The sequence below is a fragment of the Athene noctua genome, chromosome 15 (genome assembly GCF_965140245.1).
Source record: "Athene noctua chromosome 15, bAthNoc1.hap1.1, whole genome shotgun sequence".
NCBI classification, from domain to species: domain Eukaryota; kingdom Metazoa; phylum Chordata; class Aves; order Strigiformes; family Strigidae; genus Athene; species Athene noctua.
In genome coordinates this window covers 5341670-5361872 of record NC_134051.1, presented here as the reverse complement: position 1 = coordinate 5361872, position 20203 = coordinate 5341670, and the positions used below count along the sequence as shown (strand labels likewise).

General features: G+C 41.1%; 1 protein-coding gene across 1 annotated transcript; it reads left to right on the top strand.

The window, feature by feature from the left end:
- The first annotated feature begins 2970 nt into the window (after positions 1-2970).
- Positions 2971-16548, top strand: TEKT4 (tektin 4). The gene is made up of 6 exons (XM_074919217.1): positions 2971-3527; positions 10841-10911; positions 12406-12549; positions 13436-13658; positions 14653-14807; positions 16252-16548. The coding sequence occupies exons 1-6, from the start codon at positions 2994-2996 to the stop codon at positions 16463-16465; spliced, it is 1341 nt and encodes a 446-aa protein (XP_074775318.1). The 5' UTR covers positions 2971-2993; the 3' UTR covers positions 16466-16548.
- Positions 16549-20203: the final 3655 nt, after the last annotated feature.

Sequence of the window (20203 nt, the reverse complement as noted above, 5' to 3'; positions counted from 1 at the left end):
ATTTTCAGAATAGTATATCACATGTTGGCCTCTGCTTGGAGGGATATTTAGATAGAAGTGGGTCACATTTTCAAGTTTTTGATTGCTTTTACAAGAAGGAATATGTTAAAGGACCCAGATCTTCTCTGGAGAAAGTGCTTCCAGTACTACTGTGCTGTGGAGAAGACACAAACCTCTCAGCTGCTGAGGGGTGAGAGAAAACCTTTTCCTTCTCCATGCACAAGACCTGCACTACTCCACCGAGCAGTCTGCAGTCTGTCCTACAGACAGCAGCATGGAAGGAATTAGGTGCAAACATGAAGACTGGATCCAGGTGACAACATTTCTCTGGCCACTTGTGCTAACTTAAAAAATCAAACAAAAGAAAAGAAGGCAAAAAGAAGCAGCAGCAGCAAGCCAAAAAGCTCAGAGGGCACCTGACATAAACAGGAGCATTTGCTGTGGGAAGGGGAACCAGTTTCTTGTAAAAAGGATTCTAGCCAGGAGAAATCTTAATCTATTGCATGTCAAAAGATTTGTGCTGGAAAACATCTCTGTTCTTTTCTTCCAGTATGTTTTGTCATCTTGTGCTCTGGGAACATCTTGAATAGCTGTTAATAATTTATATGTTACACTAGCATATGAAATCACCTGACTGTCAGCATGGCTTTGAAACAGAGTCCCTGGGTCTGCCCTGGATAATGAAGGGAACTCCTGAATCTGCCAAGTACCAATAGGTTTTGCTTGTATTTTTTGCAACGATGATATGCAATGATATGCAGCCTGTCAGGCCATGATTCATCTGTGGGCACTTGAAAGCAGGCTTAGACTAGCAAAAAAACACAACCTGATGAATCTATCTGGCCCTTGGATACACTGACCACTTGGGTTAACAGCCTGAAACTGCTCACTGAAGTAACCCTTGCACTGGATCAGGAAGACTCCACATATTTTTTTGTGCAGTGTTTCCCTGCCGGAGAAGATTATAATTTATTAGTCCCATTTAGGGCCTAGAACTCAGCTGCTAAGTTTGCAATCTCAGCCACATCCCATCACGGCCCTAACTGACCCACCTTCAAAACTGCCTGGGTGACACTGAATGGGCTGCGATAAGATGCCACTAATAAAAGCTCTTTTGAAAACTTCAGAGAAAAATGCTACTTAATAGCAAATTGTTACTGCCCTTATTTTCAAAAAATGTATTTTCCTTACCAAGGACTTTCACTCTGAATAGCTCAGCAGGGCTTTTCCTGCAGACTTATTGTACTTTAAAAATGCAAAATTTGCATAGATCATCATGCAGAGAAGGCCACAAGCAGAGGAAAGAGAAAGAAAGGTACAGGCTGGGGGTAATGTAAGGAAAGGAACAGATAGGACAGTTGGAGTTGGAGGAAAGATGCATGAAAAAGGAGAGAAACAGAAATGAAGTGGAAAGGGTAAGCAAAGGGGGTCTGTCATTCCACTGACTTCAGCAGTGCAAAGATACCATCCACCGCTGCTGTTTAATTGGAGGGCCAATTATAGTATCATATTTGCAAAAGGGAAGGTGAAGGATTTCTTATCTCTGCTGGGACCGAATCTCCTTTTTCAACAGTCTCTGTGGAAGGAAGCCTTTGCTGGCATGTGCTGCCAGCCAGGGCACAGGGCTGGTGGGCAGCAGCTTGCATCTTTCGAATGCAGGCGCTCTACCAGGGACAACCACTCGATCTTTCTAAAGAGTGCAAGGCCCTGCAGGAAAAATGACCATTGACTTTCTGTGGATTTACAGCAAACTATCATAAAGTAAAGTGTCTTCTGCAGAAGTTTGTGTGGTGCAAACAGAGCTGTTACTCCACACTCGTGGCGTGTGCATGTTATCGGCCGTGCACACCTCAAAGCGGTTTGGGCATCACTCTCCTCAACACCCAAGGAGCCGATTAGCCTGGATGACACTGGGCGGGCTGCAGTGCACATGTTTTTTTTCTTCTTTTTTATTTTCTATATCAAAATGACATCGAAGACAGAGGATCTGTCGCCGTGCAAAGGCGAGGGTGCCCTCTATTGTCACCGTGGTCTCCAGCACCTTCCCTCCTTCCTTCAAGTGCTCTGAAGAGATGCCTCTCACCTCGCAGCCTCTCCTTTAATTTCCTTTCCTTGTTGCATGGTGGTGGCAACCCCAAAGGATTTAATATAGTTCAAGCATAAGTTGTCTGTATCTCCCCAACTGAAAACTAAACAGGGAATGCTGCAGCAGTTGGATTTCACAAGCACCTGATCCGTGACAAGGCCGGAGTCACACAAATTGTCTTGAGAATGAACATCTGGGTATAAGAATGGAGTGAGGTGCAAATATGTATTATATTGAATGGCTTAATACCAGGGGATGTCGGAGGCCCCAGAGGCCTGCCCAGCGCCTTGCCCACGGCCCAAGGGGCCCTCTGAGCAAGCACGGAGGAGCATGCTGAGCCTCCCTCTCGCCTCCACTGCTTGCTGGGCAGGAATCGGGCTGAAGTCCTCTCAGTATCCTATTTATTTAGAAAACAAACAGGGAAAAGTGTCACTGCGCCCACGTGGCAGTTGGAAGAGAGAAGTTCCAGCACAAAGAGTCAGGAGGCAGTGCAGGGACCTCAGCGTATCTTTGTTCTCAACCACACACGAATTACAAACGCTCCAACGTGCACCAAGGCCCGTGCCGGGAAATCCCCCCCGTCCCAAGCCCCGAGGGCCGCAGCGATTCCCGCCCTGAGGCCGCCCGGCGCCGCCATGGCTCCTGCCCAATGGGGTGTCCCCGTCGCCATAGCAACAAGCGGCTTGGAGGCGAGTGGCGGGCAGCCGGCGTTCCCCCTATCCGACGCGCCCCGGGGGCGGGACCGCGCTCTGATTGGTGCTCGTCTCAACGAGGGGCGGGCTGTTCCCCCTCGGGTTTCCCTTCGCAATGGGGGACCCGCCTCCTCATTGGCTGCTGCCGTTGCCCCGGCGACGGGAGGACGCGGCGCGGCCTAGGCCCGGCTGGCCCCGCGGGAGGCCCCGCCGCCATGGCGCAGGCCAGAGGCCGGCTGGCCAAGGAGCCGGCGCCGCACACGGTCCCCGTCTCCGACCTACCCGTGGAGGTGTGCGAGGCGGCGCTGAACATGGGGCCCGACTCCTCCAGCGGCCTGGCCGCGGCCGCCTTCCACACTGCCAAGTCTCTGCCCCCTGAGTGGCACCAGAGCCACGCTGCCCTGTACCACAAGGCCTTCACCGGCTGCGAGCAGGCCGAGCGCACCCGGGCCGAGGCCAAGGAGCTGGTCGAACACGCCGCAGCCATTGCCCAGCGCACCCAGCAGGGCTCCACGGCCGCCCTGGGCCAGCGCCTGCAGGACATACACTTCTGGAAGGCTGAGCTCCGGAAGGAGATTGAGGACCTTGATGCCGAGACCAGCCTGCTGGCAGCCCAGAAGCTGCGGCTGGAAAGGGCGCTCGATGCCACCGCGATGCCCTATGCCATTGCCACTGATAACCTGCAGTGTCGGGAGAGGAGGCAACCCCCGGACCTGATCTGTGATGAGGTGGAGAGAGAGCTGCTGAAGGTGAGCAGGACGTTAGGATGTTAAGGGTTGTTGGCAACCATCTCTTAGTTCTGCTCTGCTCTCTAAAATGGTGAACAGTTTGGTCAGTAGGTGATAACTGCAGCTCATGAAGGTATCTTCTGGCAGTGCACAGAGGCCTAGTGCCCCTTCCTGGCAGGCTGGTCTCTGTCACTCCTAGGTGTCACTGATCGTTTAAAATCCTTCTTAAAGGGTTTAAAATCACAGGAGCATGACTAGAAGAGACCAGATCCCCTCTCTCAAACAAGATCCAAACAAAATTAAAACAGGTTTCCTCAAGCAAGATGGGCATCCTATTCTGGCATTAAACCTCTTCCAGCCTCTTCTTGGCTTAAAGTCCCCTCACCTCTGCAGGTTACACTTTAAAAATGGAGCGCCCGATAAGCAGATTATTCAGGACCAGTGAAATGCTCGAGCTATCCAAATCTGGCAGTCTCTACCTTTTACTACTGAGTCTGATGCTGTAATCTTGCCAAGGTTCGTGACGAGATGGTGATCCAACGCTGTACTACAGTGTCTCAAGACAAACCGTCATTTTAAGTGTCCTGCAGGACAGCACGATGAACGGTACAATGTAGTGTGACACCTGCAAAGGGATGCTATCTACTGGCAAGCGGGGGGGCACGGAGAGATGGCATTTCTGACAGTATGACTTCAACAAACCTGAGATTCTCCTGAAATTTGCTTGATCCTTTTCCTCCCATGGAGGACTCTTTACTCTAGCTGGCACTTTGTTATCTGTCACTGAGATCCGACACTGCCTGTGGATTGCCTTCAAGGCTGATGTAATTATTGTGGCTGCATGTTACAGAGAATAGATTCTGGTTAATTTTCATTTTGTAATGATACATATTCTACTACCCCACAAATAAATCAATGATTATTTGCCTGCAGCCTCCAATATACTGTGAAAGTTGATTCATGATGAGTTACTGATTAAATCAGATGATTAATATTTGTTGTTAGAAAAATACTGAAGATACTTACATAGTCGATGGCATGATACCTAGAATTAACATGACAGTATTTAGCAATATTTTGAATAGGAATTGTGTACAATTGCTGAATTGTAATCGATATTTAAGAGGTTGTTCCAGTTCAAAAATAGAAATGTGGGAGTTAGTGTAGAGGATATTTGAGTGTGTGAATTTTCACAAAATTCAAATTACAGAAAAGAAATTATTTTCATCAGCTGCTGATGTTTTAGAGAAATCATGAAATGTAAGATTTGGAAAAAAAAAAAAAAATTCTGGCAGGATTTCTCTCCTGTATTTCTTTCCTCCTGATCTCAGAGAATACTCTGTTCATTGCTCAGAGGTCCATCTGCTGCTGCTGCTGCTAATTTTTCACCTGAAATTGTGATTGTATGCTTGTGACGACAGACCGTCAACAGCCAAGTAGGATGTCATCAAAAAAGAATGATGTGAGTTCAGATGAGGCGTGTATACCAGCAGCAGATGGACTCTTGAGAAGTGAAGATTTTGTTGCCATGCCAATGACCTTTGCAGTGCAGAAGGAAAAGGAGTACATAATATCAGGGGAAATCCTTCTCATTTTCACAGAGGAATAGATTTTATGGCACAAATGTTTGCAAATAGATGTTAAAATGTACCCTCTATGGCTTGGCCAGATTTTTAAACTGCAGCTATACTCTACTCCTCTTTCACTGCAAGAAATCAGATAGTACCTTGTATTTCTTATTCTCTCCAAAACTGAGTAATAATTCTTGACACTTAGAGCTGCTCTTCCATGAATTCTGACTGTTCGCTGCACAGATATCCAAGTTAATGGCCCAGTTCACTGGTAGCTCTGTGTTACAAGTTTGCTTATTTGGAGGAGTTATGCAAATTTTATCACTGAAGTACTGGTATACTTTTTCTGAATGTTGTTTACTTGTCCAGTTACTTTCTAATCTTAACTCTCTTTAGAATGGTAATGCAAGGGAGTTCAGGAGTGATTTCTTCTCTTCCCATGCTAAAGTTGAGAAAAAGAAGAAACAAAAAAGTCAGCTGTGTTAGGAAACAGACATTCTTTTCCTTGCAGTTTTAATTACACAGTTAATTGATATTCTAGAGCATTTTCCTTCCTTTGAAATTCTTCCTCTCCTACTAGCAGCCCAGGCTTGCGTTGGCGTCGTTCTCGGGTATCTTTGCCGTCTTCCTGCCAGCTCCCGTGGACGGGTGCATGGGGGAATCTGCAACTGGTGGAAGAGCATGTCCGGACAACGCGCTGCCTTTCACACACTCACGGAAAAGCTTTTCATAGGATGTAAGTTTTGTTCCTGCTTTCAGCTTTCTGCAGCTATGAAGAACATTTCCCAGTTCCCAGAGCATCCTGCTGAGATAATCACCTTTCAGCAGCCCCTTGGCAGATAGCATTTAGAGAGACAACATCAAATACACATACACAAGTAGTTTTGAATCTCTGCATGTAATTGCACTTTTATTATCTATTCAGTAGGAATCACTTCAGATGTCTCACAAAGAAAACAGAAGTATCTCTGATGAAGCTTTTATGCATCCAGATAATAATTGGGGTTTTCCTATTTTTTGGCACACCATCTATTTCTTTTAGCGAGTTTTAGCTCTGACTCATCTGCCCTATTTTCTTTGCAGCATGGACTCACATCTAGATCATCTATTATGATACATACCACTACTAAATAGCCACTGCTGAAACGAGGGATGAGGATATTTAAGTGAAATCTCCTTGCATGCATAGTAAAGTCAGCTCTAGCTCAGAAGTTCATTGACTCCACTTAACACCATATTCATCTTTTCTTAATGCAGTTCTGGTTAAGAAAAAGAAACGGAAAGACACAATTGTTTTTCCAGTGAAGAAGGAACTTTGATGACTAAAAAGAAGATAAAATCTCTCAAAAAGAATAATTTTATTCCTTTGTGCTGCTGCACTGGGAATAGATGAATTCATAAAAAGCAGTACCTGCATCTGTTTTGTATGAGGTTTTTGACTTTCATAACCCATACAACATCTCCTCTGAATCCCCTTTGCATCAGTTTAATGACAGTTTGCTATGTTTATGTGCATGTATTTAATATTGAAAATGTAAATCCTAGCAAAGGACTTGCCATGTGGTTGTATACTGTCAATAAATCATGTTTCAGCTGCATATATACTGCATTTCAAGGTTATTTCCCCATGTCCAGTGTCCAGACTCATTAACTGATTGCCAGATATGAATGTGGAATAAGCGGATGTACTTTCATTTATGCCATCTTTTTACCCTAGACTCAGAGTGTTGATTTGTTGTGTATTTGCATCAACAATAAGTCAGCCTCAGCTATTCCCTGATGCTGAAGACAAAGGCATTAGCCAAAATCTTGTCAACTGTGCAAAATTAAAGTTTAAAAAAGCAGAGGAAGGATACATACGTATGTATTCCTGCTAACTGCAATAACGGGGCAAGGGAAACAACAGAATGCCATTTCCAAACACTGATCTGTAGTTTTTGCCAAGTGAACCACTGTGCAATAGGACAGTCCTGAACGTAGACAACTCGATTAAGAGTGCAGTGCTTATTCTCAACAGCTGCAGATCGTGGATTTTGAAATGACTCTTGGAGACCCAGCAGGAAAAAGGCCAGACACAGAGCTGAGATTTCGAGGACTGTTACCTGCTTTCACTCCCAGCTGTAGTGAATAACAGTCTTCCTGTTACATGCTGTTTGGGGGCCTAAATCTAGTGAGATCTGTAAGCTAGCTTTCTTTTATTTGCTGTGCTGATGTGTGGGACATCTGGTGTCATGTTGTTACTGATGGATGGATGGATGCAGCTGGATTTGTAATCAAGGGCGACTGCACAGCCTCTCTCATGGGGTTCTACCAGTTCCTCTTAGCTGCTCTCGCACTGTGTCATTCTGGCCCTGGGTGCTGTATTTAGACATTGCTGACATCTGCAAGTCACTGATGTAAAAAGACAGGCTGCAAAAAACCTGAATTTGTAAATTCATGGAAGGCACAAACATCTGCTCTTAAACGTTTTCTTTGCACCATTAATTAGACACTTACAAAGTCATGAACTGGGATGGTTTTATCACTAGATTTGAGGAAAATCCAACTTTTGCATCATAAACATTAAATACTGTAATAAAATAAATGGCACGCTAAACTATAAAATGCTCTCTCTCTGTTAATTGACAACCATTTATAATAACAGAGGTTTATTAGTAGTATTAACTGTGAAGACAGCTGAAAAGAAGCCAACATGGCTTCAGATTTGACAGTATTTCATTTTAATAGACAGCACATAAAGACATATATGGGAAAAATAAGGAGGAAAAAAAAGACATTTCATCTACCAAGTCCTCTCATGAACTTAAGAAATGCAAATCTCAGTTAATGTTGTTCTCTGAATCAGAGATGCTGCTCGCTACTAAAATGTGCTTTTCCTCTCTTAACACAGACTGGGCCTTCAGGTGAATTGCCAGCACAATTCTGTGCACACACTACACAGAGGTCATCTATTCTGCCACATGCTAAAACCCAGATTGTCCCCAGGATTTTCATGTGGAACCAGCCACGTTTTTATGGCTGAAATCCTGAAGTCCGGAAGAGCTGTATTCCTAGCTACAGCTCTCTCTGCCGTGGTTGTTGATTGAATTTACTCTGCAAAGAAAATGTGAAGGAGCAGACATGGCATTTTATAAATCCTCCACATGGTGTATGAGATGCCCAGCTCCTGTGCTACCTGGCAGTATGGACCTTCTCCCACTCGATCCCACGAGCCAGCCACAGCTCTGGGTGGGCAGCAGGCTGGCTTGTACTGTGGTGTCTGACAGTACAGCCAGGACTGAGGGACCTAGATCAAAGGATCATCATCTTCAACCTAGTGCCACAGCTCTTCCCAGCCATGCAATCTGGCTTTTTAACTGTTTTAGAAATTAAGAAAAATTTAGTAGATAAATGTTGAAAATTCACTGTCATTTATGCCTCCTTACTTACTCTAGCTATTAGTTATGAATCATAGAATCATAGAACATGAGGTTGGAAGGGACTTCAAGGATCATCTGGTCTAACCTTGGCAAAAGCACGGTCTAGACAAGATGGGCCAGCACCGTGTCCCGCTGAATCTTAGAAGTGTCCAATGTTGGGGAATGCACCACTTCCATGGGCAGATTATTCCAATGGTTGATTGTTCTCATTGTGAAAAATTTTCCTCTTGTGTCCAGTCAGAATCTCCCCACGAGTAACCTGTAACCATTCACCCCTCCTCTTTTCCATGTGACTCCTTGTAAAAAGGGAGTCTCCATCTTCTTTGTAGTAGAGAACTGTATCTTCAGTTTTAAATGCTATATTTGAATACCTCTCTCCTCAACAGGGAATCAATTTTTAAATTTTATTTTAGTTCATTCAACAAGGGAATTCTTTATTTTTTCATTATTTCACTCTTTCCATGTGAGAGACCTTACTTGCTAAAGGAAGGCTTTTCTCATTGAAAATTGTGTACATTACTCATAGGAAACTGTCTGTCTATTTACATGGAGACTGACTACCCAACACAAAATAATATCAATTACTATAAGTGTAATTTTGAGTGCTGGATCTTTCTAACCCTCTAAAATATTTTTGAATTTTTACTTTGACGGCTCAGCCATTGTCATACTTCCTCCCTACAGAAAGGGAGTTTTAGTGTTCTTACAGTTTGTAAAATGATACCTTCAGCTATGTATTTATTTTTGCTGTGCTCTTTTAGAGCCTTAAAAATAATATTTTCTTTCCAATCATGATTGTCCTTTTCCATTTAGAATAAAAAGATCTTTTTTATGGTCCCTGTTGGTTTCTTATGATGGAGAAACTGACACTGCGGGGACGTCCACACTCATTTATTTGTCAAAAACAGTACAAGGATCAACCAGTGCCAGCAGTGTTCTGAGAATAAAGTTTATTAGTAAGTATATACTCCCTTAGCTGTCATTGAATGACTGTCATTGATGTAAACCAGCAAAATTAATTAGGAATTTTTCATATACAAAAGCTCTTTTTAATATCTGAGCCTCAAATATTAAATTCCTTTAAATAATAAAAAAGAAAAAATGCTTGTTGGACTGGACTGGCTTTTATATAATAATATGTAATCACCAGGTCAGTAAAGTCACTTCATAGAGCGTTGATAGTTAATCCCTAAAACAGAATTATTGCAGTCAAAAATGAGCACCAGATACTTTTTATTCAATAAGAGATTATTAGAAAGCACGGTCTTTTCTGGTTTGATCATATTTGTGTTGAAATGAACATTCCTCCTAAAACCAGCTTGAGCTGAAACTTCAGACATTGGATCCGTTATCAAGGTGAGGCAAAGCTTCATGACTTTGAGCAGTCACTGTCTTGCAACTCAGAGGAAATTAACCCCTCAAACAACACTGCATACCTGGGATAATTCTGCAGTCCTCCATACTGTCCATCACCAGAGGCAAAATGAGTTCTGGAATAAATAGGTCTAATAAAAAAAGTAAAGCTGAGTCATTGGGTTTTTATTACAACGGCTTTCCTATACCTGATGAAGCAGACAATGGCTGTTTAAATCATAGAGTAGTAACTTCTATTTTTAGTTAATACAAAGCATTCAAAGGAGGCAGGCCAGAGAAGATTATTATACCACCACTTCTTTATGTTAAATAGCACCTTATCACCATATGTCAGACAAGCTGTGGTTTTGGAGCTCTGCAGGAATCTGATGGGAAGCCTCTCCCTTGCGTACGGATAAAACTCTTACTACAGAGCGAGGCAGCGGGCTCTGAAGGGATCCGCAGGGACTCAGCAGGCTCTGGCAGCCTGTGACTTGCCAGGGAAGCTGAGCTCCTCTCTTGCATCCCTGGGCAAGGCAGCAGCCTCTGACGTCTGAGTTTGTGCTTGCAGGGCAGACAGTGTCCTGCCTGGTTTTAAAATGTCACCTTTTGTGCAAGGCAGTGACTCTGGTCTCCTGCTGAGCCTGACGCTTTTGCCTTATTTTTCCCCACTTCAAGGCTGTGCAAGTAATTCAGATATTCTGTTTAATCTGATAGAACACAGATTTTTTCATAGGATACACATGCAATATGAAAATAATGAATCCCCAGGCTTTATAAGTATTCCAAGCATTGCTGCCGCCTTAGACTTACAGCTGAGTTACCTCAGAATCTGCTAACTCCTTGGAAAATAATGTCTTGCAATAATAGGGTAAGAGTGGGTAATGAGGGGAAGATTTAAGTACTTATCCACAACTACTGAAATCAAACTGCTCTGCAGGATAGTGTTGACTGCTCTGGATATCACAGAAGTCTCCATGTTTTTATCTAGGAAGCTGAACTTATCAGAGATATCCAGGAGCTTTTAAAAAGAACTTTGATACAAGCTGTTAACCAGATACGGTAAGACATTTTTCACAGTATCTTAGTAGCTAATTTATATAGCCAAATAATTCCTGGCATACAATGCCCAGTGGACAAAGATCTCTACCAATGCCAGACTTACGAGCTATGTGAATTCCACTTCAGCCTGAAAAGAGGTACTCAGTGATGAAACTTCAGGATTTGCAAGTAGAGCCATGCCCTAAAGCCATGCTTTAGATTTTCAGTCCTGGTTTCCAGTATGTGTATTCAGTTCTCTCATTTTCCAACACTAAACTTAAGTGCAGTAAAAGTATTATCTGAATATTACTCTACCTTTTTGCACCTTGTGATATATTTGTAATATAGGCTCTTTTAAAAGAATCTATCTGATCAAAGGACCTTTTCAAGATGAGTTTTTTGCTACCAGATGTCAATATGAACTTAAAATATGAAACTTCATTCTACCTTCTGTATCAACATGGACGTTCATTGCATTTCAAAAGGAGTATTTGATTTTAATTTATAACAAGCCCTTTGGAAAGATGTTACCAGAATACTAAGGTGCATCAGTATGAAGTATGGACCAGTATGAACTGCTGGAAATCTTGATATTTTAGGTTTATCTGCTCCACTTTGTGCTATTCTACAAGATAAAACAAAATGCTGTTTTTAGAAAGAATGTCTATAAATGCAAAATAATTTAAAGTAGTTCTATTACATCAATTAGAGCATGACTACTGAGTTTAGGCCTCGCTTTTTATAATTAAGATTGTTTTAATAGTACCATCGTTTAGTATCATTTGCCAGCAGTATTTTTAATTCCTGAGGTGAGAGTGACATCTGGTGTTAACAGTTGATAATGACCCACTGTCTTTTGTAATATGAAGTCATTCTAAGTAATTGGGTGACGTGTGACTCATTTAATTGACAACAAAGCAGCAGTTCTATCTCTGAATAACATTGTACTTGTATCTTCCAAAGGCAAATTACACTGTCTGCGTGTTACAGTCTGAAAGGCTACATAGGAGGGCTCCAGGAATAGGGTCACTTCATGGAGGTCTTAAATTTGAGTCACACTCAATATACTAGCAAAAGAGGAGGATGAATCTTCTACTAGCACTGCCTGATGTCTTATCACAGGAAGAGTGTTCTGTTGGCCAAACCTCCTACCTGTTTTCCCCATAATAACTGCAGCTGTCGCCACTATTGAAAATATCTTCTGTGTTTTAGGATTGTTGTGTAAAATCCAAAATCCAACAACTCCTTTGCCTCAGGTTATAAGAGCTTGAAGCCTTCAGTAGGCACAGAACAGTACTGAAGGTCTGGGGTAGTGGTTAAAACATCAGGATTACTGTCCTTCTATCAAATAGTTGTGGGAGAGAGAGCTTGGTTAGTATTTTCATGACAAAAAGGAAAGTTTATATTCTCACTGCTCTTGGAAGGACAAAGGCTCAGAGCTTCACAAATGTCAGTGATAGTTTTGTTAATTGTATTGTTTTCCACTAACAATTTGTGATAATCATGACTTTTCAGATTAAATCGAGATCACAAAGAGGTTTGTGAAAGGGACTGGTCAGACAAAGTTGAAACGTACAGTATTGATGATAAATGTGGAAGATACAGTAACCAGAGCACCAACATCCAGTTCCATCCTAGTTCAGTGAAGTTTGAAGAGAGGTGAGTAGTTACTGTTATTATCCTCCACAAATAACCCTGATAAGATACAACACATCCTTTGTGTCAGTGAAAGCTGTAATGCTGCTCAGAATTAAAGGTGTAATTGCTGCTGCTTTGGACATATAATGTCACAGCTTTAAAATAGCTCTGTGGATAGTAAAGGCCGTGCTACCATCTCAGCATGGCACAGTACTGATGGCAAAGTTGGTTCGCTGTATGCAGACTGAGCTTGTAGAAGTTTTTCTTGGAAACAATTGGCTTTATACTTTTAAAGGCTGATCTAAATCCTGTTGAGACTTACCATTTGACATTGGCAGGCAGGCTATTCTTTTGGGAAAGGCAAGTGCTGCTTCCTATACACATAGAGCATTACTATTACAATAAATCTTGCTGCTTCCCCCACCCCTCCTTTCTGACAGTGTTCATGTGATGCAATGTCCCAAGTTCTATGTAGTTCCTTCTGCTTCTCAATGTAGCAAAGTATAACTAGAGACCTTGTTTCTTTTTGTTTCGAAGTAGATATAGACTGTAAAGCTTGAATATATCCATGTGTTTATTTGCTGGTGACTTAACTGCTTGTGCTTGCACAAAAAAGTACATGTATACTTTCTCTGCCTTAGCAGTATCAGCTAAAGATGGAAGAACTTCAGGTGATGTTGTGTCATGTATTACTTCCCCCAGAAGCCACAAGATGAACAAGAGTTTATTAATTTTATAAAGGATTAGTTTCCCTTCATGGTAAGCCTAGACTGCATGCAACAGCAAAACCAAATAGAGGTTGACAACACTTTTGCAGGGAGAACACCAGCTTCAGACTGTCTTCTTAGGTGCAACCTGAACAAAAGAGCAAGGTTTCTATTTGTATACTATTCACCTCTTCTTCCAGTGCTTCAACACCGGAGACATGGGCCAAGTTCAGTCATGACAACATCTGTAGGGCAGAACAAGAAAAACTGGCTTCCATCAATCTTCGTGTCTTGATTGACAATATTCTTCATGACATATCTCGGGACCTGAGGACACAGTGTGATGCGGTTAATGAGGCTTTTGCCAAACACTGTGAGGAGCTGGACAATATAAAATACAAACTAGAGTATCATTTGAAAAACGTAAGTGTTATTTTTTGAATTCTGTCTATGGGCATGGTAATCTTTTTGGAGAAGATCACAGTAGATTTATCCTCTAGAAAAAAGTCTTAGTCCCTGTCAGGTATCAAACACTATTCTGTGTCAGCTTAGTATCTAACCAGAGTCTTCAGAGCTGGACTGTGGCTCCAGTTCAGCTTATTCTGCTTATTCTGTTTTGCTTCTCTAAACAAGAGATGGACTTAAATATGAAGAAAATTAAGCACTTTCTTCCATGTCTTGCTGAACTAAAGCCTAAAACTGTGTGATCAAGGAACTGATCTTTGGGCCAGGATTCCCAGGCTAGCCTGGTTATCACTTTTATGGAATGAAAGTCATGCTGGGCTGCAGTAGTAGCAGCAGCGGTTCCTGGCAAGCCACAAGGCGTGTCTTCAGCCTCTGCCCCTTCTCCAGTGTGGAGCAGCTCCTACTTCTGTGTTAGACCACCTGCAAGTGTGGAAAAAACAGTCATTCCTTAGCACCTGTTGGGTTGTGACAGCTGGGTAGACTTTATTTTTTGCGTGTGTGTCAGTGGTTATGAGAGAGAAGTGATTTAGAATTTCCTGTCTTGAGTCATTTTCTTCACTAATGCCAGAAATCGATGCATTTCCAAGCTGATCAGCTGTTCTCAATCTCATTCAAAATAACTTGAATTTTTCTTGGAAAATTTACAGTTAAAAATTTACAATTAAAAGCAATTCATGGAAGTGGGATTGTGTTGTCAGGAGACATGAAAGAGTTTTTGAACATGCTTCAGAATATTTTCTGCCTCTTTTTAGGCTGAAGATCAGATTCTCAGTGCAGTAGTAGAAATAAACAGGTCAAAACCACCTTCATACTTCTATTTCTTCTACATTCTGGCCACATAGGAGGTCAAAACTATACCTGATTCACTAGGACCATGAACAGATGTATAGCATGCACAGAGACAATGTGTATCTTTTTTTGAACACTTCTTTTTCTTGGGTATCCTCTTTAGATTCTTAAGGAGATTGGACATCAAGAAGCTAACATTGCTGCTCTCAAACAAGCTATAAAAGACAAAGAAGCCCCAGTGAAAGTTGCTCAAACAAGGCTGTATGACAGATCCTTCAGGCCCAACGTAGAGCTCTGCAGAGATGAAGCACAATTCCGGTAAACACTATTAAACAATTCCTTCAAGGTGTCCACTCTGTCCAGAAGTGATGTTAGACAGTTTTTGCACTTTTTATTGGCAACACATAGCCTTTAGATTTTTTTACTAGGTTTGATTCTCATATAAGTCAGAAATAATTCATCTGACTGAAATCACTAAGGAAAATATTTTAACATAATGTATTGACAAATAGAAAATCTATAGACTCCACTCTGCCTTTTGTCTCTACGCTTTCTTCTCTGAACTGTGTGGTTTCCAAAAAAATCTGACAGCGTGTGGATCACTTGCAGCCCTTTTGCTTTTAGCAAAAGCTCACCACAAGGTGGACTATGTGCCGAATGAATTTCTGTGCTTCCAGTACTGAGAATGTAAATGGGCTGCACATACTCATAGTCTGAGACAAACCCTCAGTACTACAAAGCATCAGGCTGGTGGCATTTGATTTTCAGTTATAATCTGTTTTAAAACTGGAAGTCAACAAATCCTTTCAAATTAAAGGTCTGAATGTCACCTTTGTCAGTTTTGATCTCATTATAAGCTTTGTAATTGATTCTCTTCACATTTTCCTACGCTTAGGAAAAGTGGGGAATCGGCTTTTGCAGGCTTACAATGTCCTCATAGCAAAGGTACCATTCAAAGCCAATATCCTGTTCTTTGTACAGTGAAGAAGAAGTTACAGTTAATCCAGGTGCTTTATACCATCTCAGGCACACTGGTTTAAGGTCCTGAGTCAGGAACCCATCCGTGTGCGAGCTTTTCAGTATGTACATTGCCTTTAAAGGGATTTAAGGACACCTACAGGTCCTTTGCTGAATGGGCATGTATTTAATTGCCACACTTACACTGTCTGTAGTTATTCAGTTTGCATAGCACACAGGGATCTTGTTTTCCCGGGAAGTAAATATCTGCCTTCACTGTAGGCAGATTGCAGTAAAGCACCTAACCCCCACTGACTCAGTTTAAATGATGTGCTGCTTTAAAAATGGTTTGCTGCTGCTTCTTTAAAAGCTTATATGCTTTTAAAGTAAAGATTTTTTTCTGATCTCCGTTGCAATTATCATTTTTAATAACTGAGTTTTATACCAGTGAAGAGATACCAAAAGCCAGGCTGACCAAAATGCTGATCCAGTCAAACCGGGTGACTTACCTAACAATTTTTGTCCTTTAATTCTTAGTACAAGTGGGAGAAGGTGAGGATGGGTAGTCCCACTGTGCTTAGTGGCAAAGGACATTCTTGGTAGTATCTAAATTGTGGGAGACTCTCTACAGAAGCTGTGAAAGTGAACTCTGCTTTTGACCAAGTACGTAGGACCTCTCTGAGGTCCTTTGTTGTTATTATGATTCTGTAGCTGTTGATCTTTATTCCCATTACAGTTCATATATCTCTTTGAACACCAGCCGGCTTCTGCTTTTTATTTTATTACTTAATGTAATTCTGTTTAGGTTGACCAGTGAAGTTGAAGCACTAACAGAGCCCATTGAATCCCTGAAGAAAAAACTGCTGGAATCTGAACAGTCTCTGGCAAATCTGGAAGACACACGGATGAATTTAGAAAAAGAAATAGCTGTGAAAACAAACAGTATTTTTATTGATAGGCAAAAGTGCATGGCCCACCGCATACACTACCCTGTTCTTAAATTAGCAGGTTATCAGTAGTAATCTCTGTACTAAGTATGCAAAGTCTGGAAGAAAAAGGTGGTTTAGGCTCTTTCATATAAAATACATGGATAATATTATACTATAGTGTATTCATTGCATTTTCTTTTATTTGGGTTAAAATTAATTAGTATTGTATCTTGGTGGGCTTTGAGTCTTGCCTTTAAAAGTCCTATAAAACCTCGCCTGTAAAAGTATAGTGAGTTTAAAAGTTTCATTACATCTAGAACATATCTGTATCATATATGCATAACCTATATCACATATGCATAATTTGCACAGTATGTGATATTTGGGGTTTTCACCCTAGTAAGTGAATATGTTGAGTGAATATTTACTGTGAATAATAATAATATACACAGATGTAGATATAACATTTATAGCTTGCTAGCATTGTCAGGCAGCCTGAAATGACAGCAATAAAACTGCCTGCCTGACAGACATGAGCAGCAAGGAAACAGATGATAGACTTTTAAGCTGCTCAAACATTATTAGTAAAAAAACCAAGTTTGCACAGGTTAGATGACAATCTGCCTATTGGCAAAACCGCTCCCAGTCTGTGACACCTGCTTATGTAATCTGAAAATGAGTCCAAGGATTTTTAACCTTCAAGTCAATAAATTTAGGGTTTTTTCAGAAGAAAAAAAAACAAAAAACAAAAACCACGCTAAACAGCTTGTGAATAGCAATCGTGACTTTCAACTTAAGCACTTGGGTGTTGAACTGAGCTTTTGATCTGTTCCTGCTATTCCCTGGAAGCAAGGCATGTGTTTGAGCTATTACCCATAATGGGGAACACATAGGATTCATCTACTCCAGCAGACAATGTACCAAATGTCATTCATCCATTCGCTTAGCAGGCCACTTGGTTAAATATGTGACATGTGGCAAAAAAGGGGAAAAGAAGACACAGAACAGAATTCCATTATGGTTTCCTCTATTACAGTTTTTTACTTTTAAAAAGCAGCTGATCAAAGGGAGAGAAAAAACCCCCCAAAACTCAAAAAGCAAACCACACAAAAAACCCCTAGCCAGTGCCCATTTGTGAACAGCCCTGCTCTGTTAACCAGAGAGGAGAGGCCATTAGCCTATCTGTTTTTCTCCCAGACAGCTATTTGTATTATCTTAACTCAGGATGTGCAGAGCACTATTCAGCAATTGCCCTCCTGCTAAAAGCTCCTACCATTTCTTTGAAAACCAGCTGCGTCAGTGAGGGCTTTTGACCCAAGCCTCTATTTTTACAGGCTTTGTGTTCAAGAGTTTTGTTTTGCTTTTTTTAACAGATTTCCTCTTCATTATTATTCTATTTTTATAGTCCAGATGTTGACTCCTTATTAGAGGGAAACAGCATGTAGATTAAAAAAATGTGGCTCTACTATGCTTTTCTACACACAGAATTTAAAATGGTTCCTAAAGGTGATTGTTGTAGACTGAAAACATTCTCCTTCATTCTGCCTTTTTTAGAACACCTTCAGCACCTTTCTTCATGTTCTAGCTTATTCTTCATGCTCAAATCTTACAGCCTGGTGGATCACACACCTTGTATGCAGCTATACCACTGCACAGTTGTGTATAAAACTGACTTTAGCTGCACCAGAAGAATAAAACACTTTAAAGGGTGTTCCAGTATTCAGAGCTGTGGTGATAAAAGATTTTTGGTCATTTAGTCCCATTCTCTAGACAATGCTGCTTCTTTGCTTGCATGAACATCTCTAGGTGCACACGTAAAATAGAGGGAAAAATAAGGCAGTGAACCAGCCTTTAGACTAATGGGAATATTCACAGAAACCTTTCAGAAAGTACAGAAAGGAGCAACATTACTCACCCAACAAGCCACAATATCACAAGCGACCTTACTCACCCACTGAAGAAGACAAAAAGTGGAATCAAAGTGGAATTTGGGTTATGATTATGGCAGATAGAACGAAGAGAATATGCAGTCCAGAACCCAAAACTATTATTTTGATTCAACAGTTTTGCATAGAGGGAAGAAAAAGGTGCAGTCATCTTCTCTGAGACTCTGCTGAGCACAAATAACCTTATGTCCCTTATTGGGTTGTAAATGGAGCTTTCCCTAATTAAAGCCTATCAGTTTAATTTACCTTTGTGAACTGAATTAGTCTGCCCTTGCTTCAGGCCAATCAAGGAAAATCCTGCTCTGGTAAACCTCATACATTGGCAGGAGAGTAATCACTGCCCTATTCACATGGTAACAGATGAATGTGAGCAACTTCAGAGAGTGAGAATCAGGTGGAATAGCTTCAAGTTTCAGTAATTCTTTTTTTTTCTTTAATTATTGATTTTTAAAAATAGTAATTAAAGCCACTACTCTAACATGTAAATTTATTTTAATTATGTATTTTTTCATAATTCATTCTTAAACTGAGGTTTTACCAGGAAATATTTAAAAGATGTTTTAGCTGGCTCTCATGTGAGCTAAGGTAACAGATGAGTTACAGCTTCCGATTTTCTTGAGCTCTACCTACTAAGTTGTATGAAATGTGTGGATTTTTTGGACTTCATTAGGATTTTTTTGTTTATTATCCTGAGAGATTCCTGGTTATGAAGATAAATGATACTTATAGTGCCAGGTACATGGACTTCAGGAAAAAACAGGAGTGAAGACCCATTAAAAACTTGTTACTTAAGAGCAGATGACATTCTGCAAGGGGAGCAAAGAAGCTTACAGAGAATTGGGAGATAATATTTGTGTAGATTTTATCATGAATAATTGATTTTCTCTAAGACTGGAGCTTAGAACAAATGTCTGATAATTTCAGCTTTGTACGGTGTCACAGGTCACTAAAAAATTTAGTATCAAAGTGGCAGACATCAGCACCGAGGTGCCCAGGTGAGATTTTTCAGAAGACTGTCTCTGCTTTTGGACCCCTGACACATGCTACAAACAATACCTGCTTAAAATATTGATCTTTAATTAAATCTACATGATAAATAACCACAAGGACAGCCAGTAACACCAGCTGTGTCCTAAAGAACATGAGCAGTATTTTCTATTGTTTTTCAAGATTCTGTTTGAGGTAATTTGCAGTGTAATTACAAAACAACCCGCAGAGAAGTGGAAATTATTTTAAAATCTTTTCCTGAGCAATTTTTCCAAGTAATTTCTGGGTAGTCTCTAAGTTCTGCTGGCCTCTCTAAGTAAATTGCATCCCAACATTGGTCTTAGCAGTAATAAAAGTCACAGTAACAACTTTATGGCCATGTACAGTGCTCATTAGTGGCCTGTTTTATTCCTAGGATATTCCTCTGATAGCTAGGTCGAACACTGGCTCCACAGCAGGCTGAGAACAGCAGCAGTGAAGACCCTTTAAATGAGATCCAAAACCTCTTCAGACAAGGGTTGTTTGCAGGACCATTGCATGGTTTTTTGCAAGGTTTGTTTCCATATATTAGATCCCCTTTTCCATGTTCAAAGTGACAGGATGGTCTTCATAACATTGAGAAACAAATCCCAGCCGAACAGGATGAGGAGAACTAACTGAATAGTGACAGGTCAATGCCACTAAAATGTCTGTGAGCAAACAACCCGAGCTGGGCTTGCCATTCATAACATCACTGGATATTATTAACTAAATGGCATTTGATTAACGTATTCATCTTGAAAATTTCTTAAAGTTTGTTTTAAAAATATCTGTCAGCTATTTGTCATTTGCCCCCCTGCTCAGAGTTTATATACATGAAGTTAATAGATACAAAATATTTCATGTGCCCAGGTAC